Consider the following 19,736-nt stretch of genomic DNA (forward strand, 5'->3'; position numbering starts at 1 on the left):
GTTGTTTTTTGTGTTTGATTCTATCAAAAGAAAAATTCTCTCAAGAAAACTATAACATTATTAGACAGAATACATATCTTCAGAGGAAATGTCAGTACTGCTGAGAGACACATGTACCTGTGAGAGAACATACATTCTCTTACCTCTGAAATTACTAGTTTCTTCTCTGGGGGGAAGAGAGAAGGATAGACTGGGGAAGGTTAAAAAGGAAGGGCAAGTCACTCTGACTGCAGGATGAGAGGGAAAGACATGTTGAGAGTACAAGGGGAGTAAAGTTGTACGTTAACTGACAGAAGCAGTTACTGCAAGCTGCTTCTGTAAAGTACAGGGGTTGGAAATTAAATAGTGTCAACTATTTCTTCACAACCAATATTAAAGAGTTACTTTGCACCTGTTACTGTCCGTCAAAGTAGTCACCAGCATTGTGTAGAACCCGTTGCCAGTGATGATGAAGGCGTAGCCTACTGTTAGCAGAGGTTGTTCTGTTGATGGTGAGAATGGAGCGGTCTGCTGCCTGTCGAATCTCTGGAACAGTTCTGAAGTGAATGCCACGAAGTGGTTCCTTCATCTTCAGAATCAAATCAAAGTCACAAGGATTAAGTCTGGGGAATATGGTGGATGGTACAGTACTTCCCAGTCCCATCGACTGAACAGAGCAGCCACAGCTTGCACTGTATGTGCTTGTGCATTGTCATGCAAAATGATGGGTGGGTTGCACAGAAAGTGTCGCCACTTCTTTTGCAAAGTTGGTCGCAGTTGATGCTCCAAAAACGAATGGTAATACTGTGCATTGAGAAACGTAATGGGTTAGGAGAACACCATCACAGTCGTACACGAGGATCACCATAACTTTCACCATACTGGGGCTCTGATGCAGTTTCGACTTTCGCAGCGACCCATGATGATACCATTCGTTGGATTGGTGTTTCAAAATGCCAAAAGTAGACTGAATAAGTCTTCCAGATAATTGGTTCACCTCTTTACCATTGTTCCAGGTTAGTCATTGGAAGTTATGATAACTGTGATTTTCCTTACTGCACCTGGCAAATTCTTCCTTAAGTGTTCTTGCATTTGTATTGCATTCATTATCAAATGATTTACTGAGGTTAAATCATTTTCATTAGAAAGAGCATGATCCTGTGTGAGTACCTTTGTAAATATCACTGGAAGCACTTTTTTAATACCGTTACTTAGCAGAAAGGGCAACTAAATTAGGTGAAGAAAGTACTTGTAGCTGTAAAAAAACATAAAAAATATTACTATGCTTATATTAAGCATCTCTATTTTGAACTTATTTGAGTGTTGTGGAAAGGACAATGTTGCAGGGAGACTGCCCGCACAAACACACACACACACACACACACACACACACACACACACACACACACACACAGAGTGAGTAAAATGAGTGAGAGACAAATAGAGAACATGTAGACATACTATATAAAAATATTTATTGATCACATAAATAACTTTTCATAGTCTTATAAATGACAATGCATAATGGTATTACGTATTTACTGCCACCATTGTACCAGCTCAAGTGATTCTGAAACAGGCAGATGCCAGTATGTCATAGATGGCTAGAGAAAGTAACTGTATTCACGATCTGCTTTTAAGTGTATGGTTTTGAAAACAAGGCAAAGGAACATGAAAGAGTTAAAAATACTACTTCATCTGTTGGTATTGGATAAAATATGCTCCTTCCATGCAGCTCGGTTCTCTGGCAGAGCAGGACCCCATTCACTGCTTGCTTTCAGATGTTTCACAAGTCTCTGCAAAAGAAAATAAAAATGTAGACAGGGAAGAACATTGTGATCATGATGTTTCATCATTTTGTGGTCATGATATTTCATATTTTTTTGTTCAGTATTCCTTTTTGTTTATCTTTTTTAAAGCTTTCAGGCAATGAGACTCTAAGGGTATCACAATCATCTCTGAATTTATTTGTGGTTTAATTCACCATTGAAAAATAAGAAAGGATTCTTTTCAGGCTAATCTGATTCTTTTCATACTAATCATGTGTACACAATAACTCAGCACTTCTTGTGGATGTGCTGAGAGTGGAGGAATTGGTATTTAAGTTGACCTGTGTGAGCTTGTTCCAGTTACTGCCAATGTTAATTAGCAAACAATACTGTTTGGTATAACAGTGTTTTGTAATTTGTAGCAAGGTGAAGTCAATTTTGATTCTACAGAATATTTAAATCATTTTATCTTAGTATGTCAATTCTGATTCTTCAGAATATTTAAATCATTTTATCTTTGTATCTCATGTCTGCTGTTACAGAAATGTATAATCCAGCACAAGTAGGAGAAGGTGGGATAAAGTGGCCCAGAATGGTGCTGCTGCCTGCTGAGTGGTAAAAACTAGTTCTAATACACACCATCATTGTTGTCAGTGAGTTTCACAGTGGATGCCTGTCCCATTATTTTTTAAAGAAAATTTCCAGATTTTTCTGTCATCTGATGTAAGGTAAGTAAATTTTGCTATCTCACTGAAAAGCAGAGTAGTACTTTATTTTACAATATCAGAGCTTAAGCAACATCTTTTGGCTTACGAATGTAGTTCCTGTTTCTTTTGGTTTGATAGTTTTATCTGTGAACCATTAATGCCGATATGGCATGCAATAATTTTTAATCTGTTTATCCCAGTTAGTTTCATATGTCACGCATAATACTACAGAGTGATTTCTAAATCCTTTTACATAAAAAGTCATAACCTGTCATTCTACCCTTTTGTGATAGTTCAGAATTAATTATCTATTGTTATTTAAAATCATTTCTTTTATGTTATATTTGCCAAAATACAAAAATGTCATTGAAAACTGTCCACTGCGGCCATATTCTCTCAGATACTATGACATCAAGGCGTTAGAAAATGTATCCAAATGTGGGACACTGTTGCAATGGAAAATGCAACTGAGGTAATAAAGAATGATAAGACACCTTCTTCTGCAGCAGTAAAGCAATTTCATGTTCTATGTAATACACTAAAGAGTTATAGGAAAAAATAGACTTGTATTAGATTGTAAAATGATTATGAGAAGCTTATGGAGTATGCTCAATAAAGAACAAGAAATCTTTGATTGTGTTTTATGGATTCACAGTGAATGATCTATGGAGATTAGCATTCCAGTTGGCAGAGTGGAACAAAATATTGCATCATTTCAACATACTATGGGAGACGGCAGGCTGAGACAGCACCCTAATATTAGTCATAGTATCTCCACCTCGGTGGCCAGAAGACAAGCTTTTAACAAGGTCAATGTGGTCATGTTTTTTAATATCCGTTTAACAGTACAAGTGGAACAGAGTGGAAGAAAATACCACTTTGTTTCAACAAACAGTCAGGGTAGTACTCAAAGAGAGAACCCTAGCATTAGGCATTGGAAGCTTACCTCAATGGTAAGAGAACAAGTTTTTAATGAGGTCAACAATGGGAAGTTTTTTGATATTCTTAAAACAGTGCAAGAAAACAGTCTCATCCTACTCATAATATGTATAATGTGGATGACATCCTTGACAATTGAGTCCAAGAACAGCAAATTGTTTGCACTTACAGGAAGATTCCAAGCTGGTGGCGTTATTTTAGTCGAGAGAGGGTTGCTGTCTACTTTTGGAGTATGTGTGTGTGCACTGCTCACTCAACCCTGTTAGGTCGGGAAACGTTGGCACTTTGTATGGCTTAAGAAAAACACATATAGATTATATTCATTGTATATTTTTTTACTTGTAAATATTCAGTGTGATACTTTATAACATGTAGATTCAAAATATGCAGGCAGAAAGCTTTGCTCAGACGTAATATTGACTTTCATTTAATTTTTGAACTTGAAATATGAATGTGTGAAAATGTATGATTAATACACACTTCAGCAGTCCTAACTTCTACATAGCACTCTTCCCATCTCTTAATTCATTGGTCCCATGTAATTTCAGATGCTGATAGCTTTCATGAAGAATTAATGCTTCTGGAGAAGGTTTATAAAGAGAATGGCTGTACTTTGCATCAAATACAGAAGGCTATGCACAATTATAACATCATGAAGCAAGACTCTGAGGAGACTAATGACAACTATAGTCAACTGCATTCCTTCCATATGCCGGGGACATGTCGTCTAAAATAATTTGTTAAAGATGATTTACAATTGAAGAAGGTAGGTGTTTACAAAATTCCCTGTGAGTGTGGCTCTGTATATATAGGTCAGACAACACGAACGATTCAGAAACGCTGTGTAGAACACGAAAGACCCACCCCTCTGTGGCAACCTTTAAAATCAGCAGTGGCAGAACATTGCATTTCCATGGGACATTCAATGGAATACAATAATATCAAAATTTTAGCAACAGGTTCCAGCTTTTGGGACCCTATAATTAAAGAATCCATGGAAATACATCTTGCTGATAATTTAATGAATCATGATAATGGCTTTCAGCTTGATAAAAATAGGAATCCTATTATTGAAATGATGCGGTCACAACGGAATCGAAATGTTCAATTGATGCTCAGCGATTAGCTTGTTCTTACTTCACCAGTGCGGGCAGCACACACAACTTGGCTGCCTCGCACATGTCACCTCCTAATGCATGCGCTGTAAGCTGCCAGTACGATACTCATGTCCGGAATTCACTATAAATATCATGGCTGCATCAGGTCTCTTAAGTACTTCGTCTACTCACTTGAGGATGGCCGGTTTTCTCTGGGCTGAAATATCGTGGCAGAATGTTAATGGGATCCGGCTGCAAACCTGAAAATTACTGGATCACTTCATCTGTCCGTCCATTTATTAAGAACCCTTTTTCTCAGGAATGGGTAGACATAGGACGATCAAATTTTCGTCATGCATTAAGGTCTGTGATCCCTTGGCAGTGTAAAATTTTATTCAGTCAAAAGATATGGCGATTTATGTCACACATTTGGATACTCAGAAACTCAATCATCAAAACCAATACGGTGTTTTTTGTTGGCCTAGAATCATGAAATTTGGCAAAAAGCAAGATTTCACAGTACTAGTAAATCTGAAACTTGTTACGGTTAGCCAAGAGTACTAATGCACTACTTCCTGGACTCAGGTAGGCACGCCGGCCCCGGATCGAATCTGCCCGGCGGATTATCAATGAGGGCCGGGATGTGGTTTTTTGTTTTGACGGTTTTCCACATCCCACTAGATGAATACTGGGCTGGTCCCCACATCCGGCCTCAGTTACACAGCTCAGACATTTGAAAATGTTTGCCACTCTTTCATGGCTTACAACGCAAACAGCTGGAGTACACTAATTCCGTCCCGGGGGGTATGGGGTGGTGACAGAAAGCGCATCCGGCCACCCTCTGCCACTAACATTGCCACATCCATATTAACAAGCCCGACCCTGCACTGGAGTGGGACAAAGGCCCAAAGGAAATTATGATGGTATCACATAAAAAACATCTTTTTTACCATTTGAACATACAGTGCATTCACCAACCATCAAAAACATAATAGAGCAACATTACTTCATGCAAACATAAAATATAAGTTGTAGTCATTTTTAGTAAGAAAATAAAAAAAAAATTTGTATTGAATCTCCTATATCTACATATATAAACTGAAGTACCATGCTCATTTCTTTTTGTACATCCAGGCTAGCCTGAGGAACTACTGTAGAGATTTTTATACAGTCTTGGAACTCCTGGGACTGATATCTTGCCAGTATCTGTATCGAAAACAAGCAATAATCATCGAGAGTCTTGATTTCCAGGCTAGATGAACTGTGTGTGTGTGTGTGTGTGTGTGTGTGTGTGTGTGTAACTCTCAGTGGCCAATTTTTTTATTGATTACATTGTGATTTTGCTTAACTGTCCAGTTTCTCTCTTATATTTTTCTTTTGATATACACTTAACTATCGCAAGTGCAGGTGCGCGTGTGCGCTCACACACACACACACACACACACACACACACACACACACACACACACACACACACAGTTCATCTAGCTTGGAAATCAAGACTCTCGATGATTATTGCTTGTTTTCGATACAGATACTGGCAAGATATCAGTCCCAGGAGTTCCAAGACTGTATAAAAATCTCTACAGTAGTTCCTCAGAAATTCCTCTGTGGAGTGAAAGGAGTTATCAAGGAGACATAATTACAGTTTGTGTTTGATGTTAGTTTCATGTTCAGCTACCTGCTACCTGTGGCTGTACTTGAGTATCAGTAGTTTTGTTTGTCCTAAAGTGTTTACATGGTTGCTTGTTTGGGTAAGCACAACTTGTGAAGCACCCCCTCTCATTCCGCCAGCCTCCCTCCCCCACCAACTGTCCTAACATTCTATGTGGTGGCAGCAGTAGCATCACCCTCTTAGGGGGCTGATTATCTCCATACCAAATTTCACTGCAATTGGTTCAGTTGTTTAGTTATGAAAGCATGACTGACTGAGATACTTTGACATTTCACAATGTTAGTATGGAAGTATGGATTAAACATGTTGAGGGTTGTGTGAGCATTGTATTCTGCCTGTGATCACATGCCAGTAAAATGCGGATATTCCTTTATTGGCCAGGAGATCCTGTATGTCATGTTTGCCCGATTGGTGCAAGTCTTTTTATTTGACGCCAGTTTGGCAGCTTGCTTGTCAATGATTAGGACAGCACAGACACCCAGTCCTGAGTAGAGAAAGACCGGCTGGGCCAGGAATCAAACCTGAGACCTAATGATGAGGGTCACAAAGCTAACCAAAAGACCATGAGCTGTGGGCACGTATAAGTAGTTTTGTTGTGATGAGTGGTGATGGTATTAAAATAAAATTATTAAATAAACTGACGAAGAAATAAATAAATAGTTTGTAGTTTGGTGCAGCGCAAATTTTATAATATTTGTACATGCAATAACGTCAGCTGCCCTCACATGTCTGCCTGTTACCCACAGTTGCACCCACGTATCACAATAAGATGCTGCTGCAATAAGGGCTTCCCACATTCTACGTGTAACGGCACAACATCCTTCTGTTTTTTGTACAATGTTTTAATGACACTGTTGTTGTGAGTTTTTAAGTGTCTCAGAGGTTGTAAGAAATGTGTGATGCTCAGAAAATAAAATGTGATGGGCTTGTGACTGATGTTAAGATTAAACATATTGAGGATTGTGTAAGCATTGTATTCATTATGTTGAATCGTATTATGTAGAGCATATCAAATAATAAAAGCCCTTTCACAAATATGATAAAGCCCAAAAGTCAAAGGATAAATAGCTTTTTCAAAGAGGAATTATTGTTCCATATTTTGTGTTATATGCTTCAAATCAATAAATATCTTCTTCTACACCCTTTCTAAAATAACTTACTTTCTTCCTGTGTTCAAGCTATCCCCATAACGAATTTGATCAAAATTGGTTCATTGGTTTTGTCATGAAAGTGTAACAGACAGTTACTTTCACATTTATAATATTTTATAATAGTGAGGACTAAGTGTTTGTATCAACATAGATCAACAGATCCCATATTGTTCAGCAGATGCAAATAGTCCAGCATAGGTCAAATGTAGACTGACTTGGTAAAAATATGAGATACTTGGTATAGGACACACTGTGAAGTTAGCATGCAGTATGTTACAATATTAAGTAATATCAGCTGACTTTTGTGGATATTTTCTTTTAAAGTTCTCGGAAGAATTTCTGCGTGTGAAGCAAACTCTTTAAAACTATTTTTATTGGGCTCCATTGATTCTGCTGCTAGATGCTTCAGTGCACAGTTGTTTCTGATTTCTCAGAAGCACAAAAAGTCAACATTTCTTTCAGAATTCTGTAGAAATCTTGAGCACCTCAATTTGGAGTACAACCCATCCCAAAATAAAAAAATGAAATTGTAACTGTATGTAAGAATTGTATGTTATTTCTTTTATTGAATATGAGTTACAGGGTGTTTGTTTTATTTTCTTTGCCCCAGAATTTCTTTACAGAAAGAAACAGTTGTCATAAAATGATTTTTGTCGGTCGGAATATGAATACCCTAACTCATCTCTCTCTCCCCCTCCCCCCGTCTCCCATCAGTTTTCATCCCCCTTTTTACTGAAAGCTTTTTGTTAGGGAAATCAGTTAATCATGTAATTATTAAGATGATACAAATTTTGAATGTTTAAATGTGTGTCATGAATGTTGTTTCTACTTACCTCATGCATACTTCCTTTCCCAGTGAGGAAGATTTTATAGACTGCATATCCTGGGATAAAGATCATTGAAGAGACAGCAGACATCCATCCTGTCGCAATGGCCCAGTCTGGATATTCAATATTGTTGTAGGAAATTCGTGTGTTGAAAAGTATCGTTGTGATGAAGATGAACTAGAACAGGGAACCCACATTGTTAGCCTAACTGTTGTTGTTACAAATGTATTATAATTCAGATAATTATTTATTATTACCGTTAGAATGCAGGGAGTGATGTACTTCCAACAGATTTTCCACCATATCTGAACTTTTTCATTCATCATAAATTCTATGTCTTGACAAAAATTTTCACAACCTGTAAATATGGTTGACATTTGTTAAGAGAAAATCAGTAAGATAATCTAAGGGGTAGTGAAAACTTAAAAACTGTTGACTGTGAACTTGTTTAGCCTGTTTATTGAAGTGCAATATGGTGTACGGAGTATGGCAACTAAATTGGCACTAGTTGCTGTTTGAATTTGCCCACTAGCTCACATCTTTGGACGGTGTATGCTATTTCGTGATGAAGTTTGGTATTCTCATCAGTTAAATAGTTGTAAACAAGAAATGACCCTACCAACATAAGTTTGGAGATTAACCAATGAATTGCAATTAAAAAAATGTCACATTGTTAGACAGATACCACTTAAAATTCTAAATTTAATTGTTCATGTAAAATCAACTGTTTTCAGCATCGCTAGGAATTTGTTGAGGAGTCTAGCGCCCAAATGCTGCTGGGAAAACAAAAATTAGTTGTTACTTCTTTGAAGTATGTTGAACTGATTGCCTTCAGGTTCTGTTGTGGTTAGACCAAATTTTTAGCTAGTTTCCAATTGGTTGGCATTGTTTTGAGTGATGGTGATACTGTACCATTTCATTTTTCATACAGATTGAAAATGTCAAAAGACAGTGTTTGATTGTAGTAACACTGAAGACTGAAAAGAAAGAGTCTGGTGATATACATGTACAGCATCACTGCACATACAAAAAGTTTTGTGCCAAACTGACTTGGGTGTCATCTCGTTTTGTTCAGACGAGTGTTCTCCCATTAAGGTAATTTTTTGTGCTTATAAAATTTGTTTTATTGCTCTGTAGGTTGCTCCGTCCCCTTTCTTGCTGGATTTCAAAAGTCATTCTCATTTCATTCAAGAGTTAAACATTGAAACAAGAAGTGTAACCACAAAAGAGCTATCAACTTCCCAGTGCAGAAGTATTCTTCCACATATGTCCTCAGTGCCATATCCTATGAGCAAAATCTTTCTAGGATCTCTTTTCCTTCAGTCTCTTCAAAGACAGATATCAATACTTTTACATCGCAGTCCACTTGTGTTAAAATTTTTTCTACCTTTTCGAGAATGTTATCACTCTATGGCAGGAAGATGTCTACGGTATGTTTCCAATTCTGAGAAGAGTCTCCAGTACTATGATGCAGAAATAGATTATAGATAGTGAATCCACAAAAGAACCCTCCACTATCCATTAATATGGCTAACTTCTTCCCAAATACTTGTTTCATTTTCATTATAGTCATAACTACATTTTCTACTCAAATCTGTTTCCTGATCTTTTCTTTCCTTTCCTGTCTCTCCTTGTAGATCTCAACATGCTAGCTTGCTGACCAACCTTTTTAATAGTTTTCATGTCAAAAGTCCACATTTTATGAATTTGTGTTTATGTACAAAAAAGACTAAAATGGTTCATTAAAACAATCAATTTTACTGACATAAACTAAAAAATGAAAATAAACACTGACTGTTGTGAACTTTCCACTTCAGAAGCATTGGAAGCTTAGTTTTGAAAACCCAGTTTAGTTTACCAAAAACACTCCAAACCCTTTTTAGTTTTCTGTTTAATTTTTTCCATGTCATATCTTAAGCATCTCTAAATACAAAAACTCATCAACTGAGTCTTTGCCTTCATCGTTAATTTGTAGTCTTTTCTTTTCATTGTGTTTGCTTTATTTTATTCTTGTTATAATAAATTTTTAGATATAGTGTCAAACTTCCTTTATTAAATTCTTTCATTCATTATTGAAGCTCAAAACACTAGAGGATAATGGTATATTGTGCAGTATCCCTGTCAGAAGGATGCTTGCCCATTGACTTCATTAAAATCTAATTCTATTAGGGAAAAGTCTACAGTTTTTTTAAATCCTTGTTTGTCTCTTTTGTTGTGAAAAATTGTAATTACTGCATATTTCCAGTATTGGGTAAGTTTATTCCTTCACAAGCAAAATCCAAACTTCATCTAGCAAGATGTGGGTGCAGAAGTAGCTGGGTGTACCCTGCAGTTGCCAGAGTTTCCTTAGTACTCTGCTTCCAATAGTGTCCCACATGATATAGAATACGGACATCAACAGAACATTTTAATAGGACCCCAACCAGTGCACCCAAGGTATACTAGCCTGATAAACCCCTAGAATTGGGTAACACATATATAATGCTAAACTTCAGCAGAGTTATGCTCACAGCAATCTCAGCTCAGAGTTGAGTGATTCTGAATCTCAGTGTGGAATCAACCAACATGACAACATGAGCCCTCAAGTTTCTAGCCAGCCACTGGGCAGTAAGTCAGGTTTTGTGTACCTGTAATCCAAAGGGTAGCAGAGACTCATAATTAAAGCTGGTTCTTTAAACTTTGTTAGTTGACTTTCTTGGGATAGTTTCCGTCTATCTTCTAAAGTCTGCCAGTTCAGTTCTGTTCTGTCAACATCTCAGTGACTCCCTACCACATGCTAGACAGACCTTTAATGGTTTTTGCTGCCCTTCTCTGTAAAAGTTCAATACCACCTGCCGGTCCTATTTTTATGGTCCCGCACACTTGAGCAGTATTCTAGAATGGGTCGTGCTAGTGATTTATAAGCAATCTCCTTTGTAGACTGATTGCATTTTGCTAGTATGCTACCAATAAATCGAAGTCTGCTGCGTGCTTTACCCATGAGTGAGCTTATGTGATCATTCCATTTCATATCCCTACTGTTACACCCAAGTATTTGTATGAGTTTACAGATTCCAGCTGTGACTCACTAATATTGTATTCATAGGATACTGTTTTTGTCTTTTGTGAAGCGCACAAGTTTACAGCTTCGAACATTTAAAGCAAGTGTAAGTCATTCAAAGACTTTGAAATCTTATTAAGGTCTGACAGAATATTTGTACAACTTCATTCAGATTGTATTTCACTGTAGATAACTGCATCATCTGCAAAAAGTTTGTTACTACTAATATTGTCTGCTGGACCATTAATGTACAAGATGAAAAGCAATGGACCCAACATGCTTCCTGGGTACACCTGAAGTTAACTTCTATGTCTGTCATGACTCACCATTGGAGATAACATGCTGCATCCTCCATCCCATGAAATCCTCAACCCAGTCACATATTTTGTCTGATACCCCATATGATTATACTTTTGAAAATAAACATAGGTGTGATACTTCGTTAAATGATTTATATATATATATATATATATATATGATATGAATGTCTGCTTGTGTCTGTGTATGTGCAGATGGATATGTGTGTGTGTGCGAGTGTATACCCGTCCTTTTTTCCCCCTAAGGTAAGTCTTTCTGCTCCCGGGATTGGAATGACTCCTTACCCTCTCCCTTAAAACCCACTTCCTTTCGTCTTCCCCTCTCCTTCCCTCTTTCCTGATGAGGCAACAGTTTGTTGCGAAAGCTTGAATTTTGTGTGTATGTTTGTGTTTGTTTGTGTGTCTATCGACCTGCCAGCGCTTTCGTTCGGTAAGTCACCTCATCTTTGTTTTTATATATAATTTTTCCCACGTGGAATGTTTCCCTCTATTATATATATATATATATATATATATATATATATATATATATATATATATATATATATAAAAGAAAGATGAGAAACTTACCAAACAAAAGCGCTGGCAGGTCGATAGACACACAAACAAACAGTTTGTGTGTCTATCGACCTGCCAGCGCTTTTGTTTGGTAAGTTTCTCATCTTTCTTTTTAGATATATTTTTCCCACGTGGAATGTTTCCCTCTATTATATTCATATATATATATATATATATATATATATATATATATATATATATATATATACACTCCTGGAAATTGAAATAAGAACACCGTGAATTCATTGTCCCAGGAAGGGGAAACTTTATTGACACATTCCTGGGGTCAGATACATCACATGATCACACTGACAGAACCACAGGCACATAGACACAGGCAACAGAGCATGCACAATGTCAGCACTAGTACAGTGTATATCCACCTTTCGCAGCAATGCAGGCTGCTATTCTCCCATGGAGACGATCGTAGAGATGCTGGATGTAGTCCTGTGGAACGGCTTGCCATGCCATTTCCACCTGGCGCCTCAGTTGGACCAGCATTCGTGCTGGACGTGCAGACCGCGTGAGACGACGCTTCATCCAGTCCCAAACATGCTCAATGGGGGACAGATCCGGAGATCTTGCTGGCCAGGGTAGTTGACTTACACTTTCTAGAGCACGTTGGGTGGCACGGGATACATGCGGACGTGCATTGTCCTGTTGGAACAGCAAGTTCCCTTGCCGGTCTAGGAATGGTAGAACGATGGGTTCGATGACAGTTTGGATGTACCGTGCACTATTCAGTGTCCCCTCGACGATCACCAGTGGTGTACGGCCAGTGTAGGAGATCGCTCCCCACATCATGATGCCGGGTGTTGGCCCTGTGTGCCTCGGTCGTATGCAGTCCTGATTGTGGCGCTCACCTGCACGGTGCCAAACATGCATACGACCATCATTGGCACCAAGGCAGAAGCGACTCTCATCGCTGAAGACGACACATCTCCATTCGTCCCTCCATTCGCACCTGTCGCGACACCACTGGAGGCGGGCTGCACGATGTTGGGGCGTGAGCGGAAGACGGCCTAACGGTGTGCGGGACCGTAGCCCAGCTTCATGGAGACGGTTGCGAATGGTCCTCGCCGATACCCCAGGAGCAACAGTGTCCCTAATTTGCTGGGAAGTGGCGGTGCGGTCCCCTACGGCACTGCGTAGGATCCTACGGTCTTGGCGTGCATCCGTGCGTCGCTGCGGTCCGGTCCCAGGTCGACGGGCACGTGCACCTTCCGCCGACCACTGGCGACAACAGCGATGTACTGTGGAGCCCTCACGCCCCACGTGTTGAGCAATTCGGCGGTACGTCCACCCGGCCTCCCGCATGCCCACTATACGCCCTCGCTCAAAGTCCGTCAACTGCACATACGGTTCACGTCCACGCTGTCGCGGCGTGCTACCAGTGTTAAAGACTGCGATGGAGCTCCGTATGCCACGGCAAACTGGCTGACACTGACGGCGGCGGTGCACAAATGCTGCGCAGCTAGCGCCATTCGACGGCCAACACCGCGGTTCCTGGTGTGTCCGCTGTGGCGTGCGTGTGATCGTTGCTTGTACAGCCCTCTCGCAGTGTCCGGAGCAAGTATGGTGGGTCTGACACACCGGTGTCAATGTGTTCTTTTTTCCATTTCCAGGAGTGTGTGTATAAAAACAAAGATGATGTGAATACACAGTTTAATATCTTTTGTTTACTAAGAATGAAATAATAAGACTACAGACAACAGAGAGACAAGCCACCATTATTTGTATTAGAAGATGCCGCGTTTACTTTTCTGTTTCATGATGTATTATTATGCACATCTGAGAAGCAGTGTAGTACTAGTCATATTTACCATATATCCATGCTATAGAGATCACTTCAACACTGCAGATGAGAATTACTGATATTGAAGCTGAATACCAGTCCAAAAGCTGCAGGACATACATTCCACCCTAATAAATGGAAAATTCGTTCATTTAGTATAACAGAAAGTGCAAATGAGATATTGTTAGGTATTTGTTCATTTGTTGAGTGCTTCAGTACTCACATTAGTAATACAGGACAGAGATCCAAGAAACATAATGAAACAGGAAGCCAGTGTTACAACTCTTTTATGTTTTCTCAATACAGGGTATTCATCTGTCACACTGGACATTATTGCTTCTATCTGCACAAACTAGTTAAAGAAATTACAATTAATATTGATCTGTAAATTGATGCAAGAATGTTAATACAAACAAAATAATACAGTAGTAATTAAATTGGCAAGTGAAACTTACACAACTGTCCATTCCCAAAAGGTACAACATCACAAAGAAGAGAATTGCCCATAAATGAGGCAGTGGAAGCATAGAAATTGCCTCTGGGTAAGTTACAAATGCCAAGCCTGGACCTAAACTGAAAATTTTGACATGTCATGGAAGTAAACTACAGTATTAAAATGGTTCAGTAACAATAAGTACATCGAAATGGAACAATAAATAAAGTTATAATGCCACAAATTATGGAACATAAGAAGCAAAACCAAATGATTTGAATATTTGCCATAATAATATGTAAATATTACATATAGTACTAGTATATCATTACTGTGGCCTTACTGAAGAAACATACTGAGCAATTTGAAAAAATCTTCCTTAATTTTTTAAGATATGCAATAGTGCTATAATAATTGGTTGAGATTATGAAGAAAGCTTAGGGTAACAAATGGCAAATTATTTTTAGGCCAGACTGCAGCGCTTGGAAATTATATGAGAGAGGCCAAAGTGAGAAAAAGCTCTGCTTTTGATGGCAGACAAATTCAGGATACAAATAATAAAACAGTGTGAGAAAACCTCTGGTAGAGAAAATTTCAGTACTATAAGTAGATACATTTAAAAAGAAAAATTCTATTCCTAGCTCTCAGAATAGTTAATAATCTTGGAAGATTGGGAAGGAAGGAGAAAGGTCACTAGGATCCCAGGTTAAAAGGGACTGACCTGTCGTGAGGGCAAAAGGAAACAAAGATGGTGACAAGCACTGTACCACCTTCGGTCCATAAACAGGACAGAGTGAGAAGTAAACATGAATTATAGAAATGAGTAGTTCAATTAAGAACTAAGAGAAAAGCAGAAGAGGGGATAAAAAAGTACCAAGGAGTGTGTGTGTGTGTGTGTGTGTGTGTGAGAGAGAGAGAGAGAGAGAGAGAGAGAGAGAGAGAGAGAGAGAGAGAGAGAGAGAAGAGAGGGAGAGAGAGGAGGAAAAATGAGGCTTAAAAAAAGTAAAACAAGATGAAGAAAGCTAATTGAAAATCGTGAATGAAAAAGTAAAGAATGAAGAAGAGGGAATAGAGTAAAAAGTTTTGTAAATAAGGAAATGGGATGTGAGAATGTCGCATAGCAAGTTCCTATCTCCAAAATTCAGGGTGGTCATTTTTATGCAAAAAGCTGTGCAGTGAATAGCTGTCAGTGTGAAAGTGTTGTTGTTTGTTGATTGAACAGCTACATCCACTCTGCATCAGATACTCCCTGTGCTACAGAGCAGGATTTTGTGACAAGCATATATCTTCCAATGGCAAACATCTTATCACGTACCCCAAACCCCCTGCCAGGTTTACCAAGTAAGATGGCACAGTGATTAGCAGACTGGACTGGAGGATGATGGTTAAAGTCTGCATTCAGGGATCCAAATTTAGGTTTTCTGCGATTTCTGTAAATTGCTCCAGGCAAATGCTTTGATGGTTTGTATGGAAGGGCATGGTTGATTTCCTTCCTCATCCTGGAACGTTATGAGGTTGCTCCATCTGTAATGGCCTCAATGTTGACAGTTAAACCCTAATCTTCCTGCCTATCTTCCTTCAGCCAGGTTCTCCTCTCCTGCAACTACCCCACAGAAATTGTCCACAGACAAATCTGTGAGAAATCTCTTTCTCTCATCCTTTGACAAATACAGTTCCCACCTCCAAAAAACTTGGAGAGAAAGTATAATGTTCTCTACATCCATGGAATTTGGTAAGCCACCTGTTCCACCTGGATCATGCCTCCTCAGGGAACTTAGTCAGCTTTGGCTGAGTTTATTTTTGTGAACCCAGATTTCTTGAGCAAGGGGTTGTTGAGGGCCACCAGTTCCTCGTACTTGTAAGTAGTGTGGATGCTTCAGTGTCACTATGTGGTGTAGTGGTGGAATGTTGTGTGTCACACAGAGCGGCGATCTTTGTTTAGCCACCCGGATCACAGAACGGTAGAAACCTCCATTAAGTAAAAAGACATCCTTTCAGTATGTGCTCATAATTCTTAGAACGAAAAGCCTTGCAGTAGGTTGGGTTGACCACTGGTTGTATATACCACCCAGCAACCAAAAAGAGCTTTACAGGCTACTCCCCCATTGCAATCAACAACAAACCTTAGAATAGTCTACAGTCACAGGGTACAAATGTACATTCTATGGTGTCTCTTCTTTTTATATTCAGAAAGCACTGGAGTGTGGAACTATGTCGCTGAAGTCAGTCAAACAGCTAAGAAATGGGGCACTATTAATAGAAGAAAACACAGATAAACAAGCTGCAAAGAGTTAGGATAGTTCACTGTTGTGGTTGGAAAATTTGCTTAACTCAAGCAAAAATGATTAATGCCAACATATTACTAATATTAACACCAGAAAATTTCTGAAACAGTGGTCTTACAAAGGAGTAATAGACATTTGAAATATTTTGGAGCAGGTCAATGGCAAGCTTGAAAAGACTAACACAGGAGGGAACTGAAGCTGCAAATTATCCCAGGAAGAAAAGAAGGTGCAAGAGTGCCTGAGAGGAAAAATTATACATGTTGATATAACTGTCCCCATTCATAGCATCCTTTGTTTCAGTGGTTGGCACACTTATTGCCAAAGCAAAGATGTCCACTCAGACACAGATCAGCTATGCAAGCATAAAAACATGCTTCTGCAAATATATTTGCAAAGTAGCCACTGTTTGCACTTTGATAATGAGTAGATCAATTGTGTACAAATCTAGTAAATAGCAAACTTCACCAAAGAGAGGAACATCACCAAATATGAGAAGCAGCCTGTCAAGATGCCTATCATCACCAACAACGCCATGAAGGACAAAATTCAAGCTAATAAAATAAAAAACTTGAAATGGCAAGTCAAAAGCCATTGGGCCATCCCAGAATCATTTTGATAGATGAGCCAGAAGAGGTCCTTGATCCATGGAGGTAATTCATTATGAAGTCCGTTGAAGGGAGCCAATGATTCCATCTTATCCTTCAACTGCCATATGCCTGCAACCTTAAGTCATCTCCACAGCGAAGACTCTCTCAGGAACCTTACCGAACAGCTCCCATGACTGTTCCCCCTTTGTTAATGCATGTAGCCTGCCCCCAGGGTTGAGCTACTGTGAACCTCATGTATTCCTAAGTGTTCTGAACTTGAGAAAGAGCACATATTTCAATACTGCTACAGGAGACATTCTCTGCCAACAGTGTCTTGATTTGGTGTCCTGCCCACACCAATATTGCTTGGAGGGAAGTGGTTTGTGATTTGCACTGCAGTGACCATGTCCCTTTCCACATACGTATGACAGAACAAGCAGTGTCCAGATGCCAGCAAATGGGTGTATTCAAAAAGAGTTAGTGGATGAATGATAGTCACTGACTTTGTTTGTACATCGAGGCATTGTCTAGATGTGTGTGGATCATGTTATGACAGTGGTCTAGTGAGTCACTGATAAATTCATCCCATTGTCTCCAGACCATCTGCAAAGACGGGATGTGCCTGTGTAAAGTGAAGAATGTTGATTACAATGAGAATCAAACTGTGCCTGCTCAGATGCTGATCGACTGCAGAGAACCTTGCATCCTTTCCATTTGAGGACCAAATGTTTCTGTATTATTAAGGAGAATAACAAGAGATCATGTCAAGAATACTTGAACTCATTTAAAAGCTTCACTAGCTCAGCTCAAGGATGGAACTCCTTCAGAAGGATTACTGGTGAGTACAGTAGGCCACCTGTAGCTGCTGTACTGAAATACATTTTCTCTTTTATTCTATATCTGTGCCATGTTAACAACATAGGAAAAGATAGATTGTTAATTACTGTAAAGATAACATGTTAAGTTACAGATATGCACAATTAAAAGACACTTACACATAAGCTTTCAGCCACAGCCTTCATCACAAAAAGAAGTGTTCATTCACACCTTATGTACACCTGACCACATGACCGTGAACTATAGCAGCTGTGTGCCTGAGGTGTGCTTTCTTGTGTGAGTAAATTGTGTGTGTTTCTTTTTCTGACAAAAGCTGTGGCCGAAAGCTTATGTATAATTATCTTTGAAATGTGCTTGTCTGCAACTTAACATGTCATCTTTACAGTAAATAGCAATCTATCTTTTCTTACGTTGTTGATATTCCGACCTGTAGTTTCCATTCTGCAACATGTTACTCATTCTTGGAACAAAGTTCTTACAATCCCTAGTCTATACATACTCAGAGTACTTGTGGTCTTCTGACAGAATGTCTACATGTATGAAGTATACTGATGTGAAAACAGATACTTACTGGACATTCCTTGAACCCGATTAATAAAGCAAAAATAATTTTTTACATCTTGGCCAGATGTTTTTCAACAACACAAGAATATCGCACAAAAATAAATTTAAAATAGAGATGGAGTCATGGTTGAAAAAAAAGTTCAGTAACACAATTGACTATGTAGATAATGAAAATAAAGGATGGGCTTTTATTATAAATGTGACTGTGAACAAATCAGTTTGTAATTTACAGCATACAACTTAATTTGCAGTCTCTTTAACTTGCACAATAAAATTAACTATGATATGAGTATGAGATAAGTAATGCCTATATATTAGTATATATGCGAATCATTTGTACAATTATGCACTAAAGAGGTGTTAATAGAACATAACAATTGTTTACAGGCAAATGAATCAGTTTGACCTTTTAGTTATAGTATCACACTAATATTATGGCTTTCACAGAAAATTTCTGACCCAAGAAAGAATGTAAATCAGTTTTTCCCTTTTCTTTTTCCTTATTTCCTTTTTAGTATCTGTCCACTGTTTCAATAAATGGTAATGAATTCAGTGAAATATCTAATGTTTTCCCTTAAGTACCATCATTTGCAATTAGTTTGTGGTAGTTTTTGTTCTGTCTTCTTGAAAACAAGCCACATAAAATTACTGTCAATTCAGCTAATGTACAGCACAAGGAAACTGAAATCTGAATACTGCTGAAAACTTGAAATTAATCTCAAAATGTGTGACATACATCCAGTGGAGAGTGGAAAAGAGAGATCAAGCGACTTTTGATGGTTTTTCTTCACCCAGATAACGATTAAGTAAATGCTATAGTTCTAGGTGGTGGCAATGAAATGCAGGACAAATTTTGATGTTGAAACGCGCCAATTAAGAGGAACAACTGACCTCTGTTACTTTGTGGTATTCGACGTTAATCAATCACAGTTGAAAAATTTTATATTCTTGAGAAAATAAGGGTTAATTTTAAACATATTACAAGAAAAAAAAAATTTTTGTGTACCCCTGGTGGGACTCGAACCCACAATCCCCGGTTTAGGAGACCGATGCCTTATCCATTAGGCCACAGGGGCTACACGTTACATGGTGCTCATATTAGTAGTAAACTAGTTGTCTGATACTTGTTACGTACTTTTAGCATTTAAGACTAGTGAAAATAGACGATAGTTCGTG

At 38.6% G+C, this 19,736-nt stretch overlaps 1 protein-coding gene and 1 non-coding gene across 3 annotated transcripts in view; both read right to left on the bottom strand.

The window, feature by feature from the left end:
- Nucleotides 1-1,467: 1,467 nt before the first annotated feature.
- The window catches only part of LOC126483915 (sodium- and chloride-dependent glycine transporter 1-like), a 142,640-nt gene continuing 124,371 nt past the window's right edge, over nucleotides 1,468-19,736 (bottom strand). For both annotated transcript variants that reach the window (XM_050107188.1, XM_050107189.1), the window contains 6 exons: nucleotides 14,310-14,422; nucleotides 14,078-14,206; nucleotides 13,883-13,982; nucleotides 8,402-8,502; nucleotides 8,151-8,321; nucleotides 1,468-1,775 (listed from right to left, as the gene is read on the bottom strand). In XM_050107188.1, coding sequence (XP_049963145.1) covers nucleotides 1,674-1,775; nucleotides 8,151-8,321; nucleotides 8,402-8,502; nucleotides 13,883-13,982; nucleotides 14,078-14,206; nucleotides 14,310-14,422 — 716 coding nt within the window. In that variant the 3' untranslated portion in view covers nucleotides 1,468-1,673. The remainder of the gene's footprint in view (nucleotides 1,776-8,150; nucleotides 8,322-8,401; nucleotides 8,503-13,882; nucleotides 13,983-14,077; nucleotides 14,207-14,309; nucleotides 14,423-19,736) is intronic.
- Trnar-ccu (transfer RNA arginine (anticodon CCU)) lies at nucleotides 19,564-19,636 on the bottom strand. Its single transcript has one exon. It is a non-coding gene; the product is annotated as a tRNA-Arg (tRNA).

Source organism: Schistocerca serialis, chromosome 6, assembly GCF_023864345.2.
Source record: "Schistocerca serialis cubense isolate TAMUIC-IGC-003099 chromosome 6, iqSchSeri2.2, whole genome shotgun sequence".
In the NCBI taxonomy this organism is placed as follows: Eukaryota; Metazoa; Arthropoda; class Insecta; order Orthoptera; family Acrididae; genus Schistocerca; species Schistocerca serialis.